At 65.2% G+C, this 3,348-nt stretch overlaps 1 protein-coding gene across 1 annotated transcript in view; it reads right to left on the bottom strand.

Annotated features, from left to right (window-relative positions):
* TTLL8 (tubulin tyrosine ligase like 8) overlaps positions 1-3,348 on the bottom strand; it is a 37,861-nt gene that overhangs the window by 17,878 nt on the left and 16,635 nt on the right. The window contains exons 9-11 of the mRNA XM_023521172.1: positions 2,463-2,598; positions 2,198-2,271; positions 565-693 (exon numbers count right to left, since the gene is read on the bottom strand). Of these exons, the coding sequence (XP_023376940.1) occupies positions 565-693; positions 2,198-2,271; positions 2,463-2,598 (339 nt within the window). The remainder of the gene's footprint in view (positions 1-564; positions 694-2,197; positions 2,272-2,462; positions 2,599-3,348) is intronic.

The raw sequence follows: 3,348 nt of genomic DNA on the forward strand, positions 1-3,348 counted from the left end.
GAAGGGCGCCAGTGGTCAAAGACTTCTTAGGACATACAGACCTCATAGGGAGCCCTGGGGGCAGCAACCAGCCTCGGCCCTGAACCCCCACGTCAACCTCGCCATCGAGGGGATGGACCCCTACCCACCCTGTCCCAAGTGGGTACCCGTAGGTCCCTCTGACCGGGCAGGCCCCTCCCATGAACTAGCCCTCGGGGTAAATGTGGGACCCCAGCCTCCAGGCAGGGCCGTGGGGCTGGGAGGAGGTGAGGCCAGGAGGTGCCAGGTGTGGCGGACACCACGTCACCGCCTCCCCGCAGAGCCCGTCACTGCCCCCGTCCTCCCGTCCCACGCTTGGCCTGTGTGCCCAGAGGGGGGCCACCCGGGGACACAGCGAGGCCCACGCGGGACTCTGGATGGGTGGAGCGGGTGCTACTCTGGACGTGACGCTGGGCAGAGGCCTCTGGCCGGGACGGCTGGGGCAGTCCTGAGGACCAATCCCGAGGTGACTGGTCCTCGAGCGGCTCTCCCACGGGGCAAGGCGCCGCCCCCCGCCCCCTCGCCCCCGCCCCCCACCTCGCTCACCTTGGTGGTGAAGGAAGCTGTTTTCCCGTAGTGATTCAGCATCTGGTCACAGTTCAAGCTGTGGCAGTCGACAATGTCCCTTTTGATAGTCCAGAGCAAGTATGGCGTTTCGTTTTTTACCAACCTGGACTGGCGAGAAAAACACCTTTGTCAACACCGTAGATGGGGACGTGGCCGAGAGTAAAGGAAGTTGGACCTGAATGACGTGCAGTGTAGGTTCTGACCTGTGTCCTCGCACAAGCCCCTGGGGGCAGCTGTGGCCACGTGGGGTTTCTGCTGTGGCACGAAGCGCGTGCGGGGCGTCAGGCTCTGGGCTGCCGGGGCCCCCGGGCGTGGGGCTGCGAGGGGCTCCGGGCTCAGCGGCAAGCCCCCTGCCCCGGCAGCCCCCCTGCCTGCACCTCCGGGGGACGGGCTCCTCCCTGCTGCCCACTCCCACAGCACGGGAAACCCGGGGCCACCAGAGCCAGGGGCCAGGGGGCGGGGCTGAAGCTGGACACGGTGTCCTTGGTGTCCGTGCTTTTGTGTTTACAAACAGTGGCACCAGTTTGGTCAAAAATTCTGACCAAATCGATACGAGAGAAGAAAAACATTGTCCAACACTCTGGGCCCCCAGAGACGAGCGTGGCGAGGTGAAGATGTACAGGTCGGTCTCCGCAGACCGGTCGGGGCGCGCCTGCCGGCGCCTCCGCTCCATTAGGGCCGGCTGGGGCCCGGCCCTCCTGCCCTGTGCACGGGCGCCACCCAGTGTCACCCAGCGTTGGCTTTTAGAGAAACGACTCAAGGAATGTGCTCGGCAGCCTGCCCCGTCTTGGCCCCTGCCCCATCTGACTGTCGCTCCGTGGCCTGAGTTCCTTGCCCACCCTGCACTTCGGGGCTTCTAAGGGACGTGTGCTGTGACCGCCCCCCACGCTGGCGTGTCTCTGCCCCTGTGGTGCCTTTGGGGGAACGGGCACTGGGCCGTAGCAGTGGCGTGTCCGGCCTTTCTCATGGCGAACGCTCTCGGTCTCATCTAAGTCGCTCTCCTCCCCCGAGGGCACAGAGTGACCCGGCACCCCCTCTGGCAGCTCGAGTCGTCTCCTGGGTCTGCCTCGCCCCCCACCCCCGTGTCGGCGCCTCGTGTCTCGGCACCGGCTCTGCCGAGTCTGTCTCTGCCGCCGAGTTGCCACACCCTGGCTGACATCAAGGTCCCATGAACTTGGCCGACCAGGGCTCTGCTCCGCTCCGCGTCCATGCGTGTGGCCAGTACGACACTGTCCTCACGGTCGCAGCCTCCCCGAGGGAGAGGCACCTGAGGGAGAGGCACATTCCCCCACCTGCTTCCCGCAGGCCCCGGGGCTCTGGCCCTCTCCTCCGGGACTCCACGGTCACAGACGCGGCTCGGCAGCTTCCACGCGGGCACGCGGGGACGCACACGCACACGCACGCGCACGCATGTCCTGCCCCGTGTCGCCCAGGCGGCCCAACCCCATAGCCCGGCTCCATGGCGGCCAGTCACGAGGCACGGTGTGACGCTGGCCTTGCCGCCCTCCCGCAGGACACGGCCAGGTGGCCCCCAGGGCCGGCTGGGTGTGGCGCCGCGGCGAGGTCATGGCCGAGCCCCGGGCGGCTCAAGCGGTGACGTGTGGGGACCTACCATCACGTCGTGGATGTCCTCTGGTCTCTCCAAAGCCACGTCTTGGTTTTCTTTGCCTTCAGCACGTTTACTTTCTGCAAACGACACACGGGGAGGCGCCAGCGTGTCACGGCCTGTACCCTAACCGCAGACCCTCGCGGCAGCGCCGGGCAGGTCTGGCGTGGGCCGTGGGGTCCTGGGCGGGGCGTCACAGCCCGGCAGGGCGGTGCGGACCGCATCGGGGCCTGAGGACAGACGCTCGCGCAGACAAAGGCCCAGCACCTACCGGCCGCCCCTTCGCCCTCGTCGCCGTGCGTGCTGGCCCTGGGCAGCGTGTGGACGAGCTTCTCCACCCAGCCCCTCCTGCGCAGGGCGGCCCGGACCACCGGGTAGTGTCCGTACAGGAAGAAAATCTTCTTTTCCTCAAAGTGAGAGCACGGTCTCGTTAACGGCTGCGAGCAGGTCACTTCCTTCCGCGTGGTGTGAGACGGACTGTGCTGGGGGAGACACCACGGCCACCGCGACACCCCCGGGGAGGCCGAGAACCAGACGCGGGCGGGGCCGGGCCCGCGTCCTCGTGGGGCCCGCACACAGGGAAGTGCCACACTCGCCGTCACACAAACACACGCATGCGCACGGTCACACACACACACGGTCACACGCAACACCATCACGCAGGCACAGTCACACGGTCACGCGCACACACATGCACATGCATACACACAGTCACACACATGCACACGCACACACTGTCACGCACGCGCACACCCACCGTCACACACACACGCGCACTCACCACCATGCACACGTGCACACATTGTCACACACGGTCACACACACCTACACACATACACACATCGTCACGCATGCACACACCATCACACACATGCACACACTCACACATGCACAAATACGCACACACGGTCACACATGCACACGTGCACACATTGTCACACACGGTCACACATACCTACACACACACACACATGCACACACATCGTCATGCACGCACACACTCACCATCACACACACATGCACACACTCACACATGCACAAATACGCACACACGGTCACACATGCACATGTGCACACACTCACCTTTACATGCACACACATGCACATTGTCACACACACACGCACAGGAGGCACAGCCAGGATGACGGGGCCTGAGA

This window comes from Pteropus vampyrus, unplaced genomic scaffold (assembly GCF_000151845.1).
Source record: "Pteropus vampyrus isolate Shadow unplaced genomic scaffold, Pvam_2.0 Scaffold299, whole genome shotgun sequence".
In the NCBI taxonomy this organism is placed as follows: domain Eukaryota; kingdom Metazoa; phylum Chordata; class Mammalia; order Chiroptera; family Pteropodidae; genus Pteropus; species Pteropus vampyrus.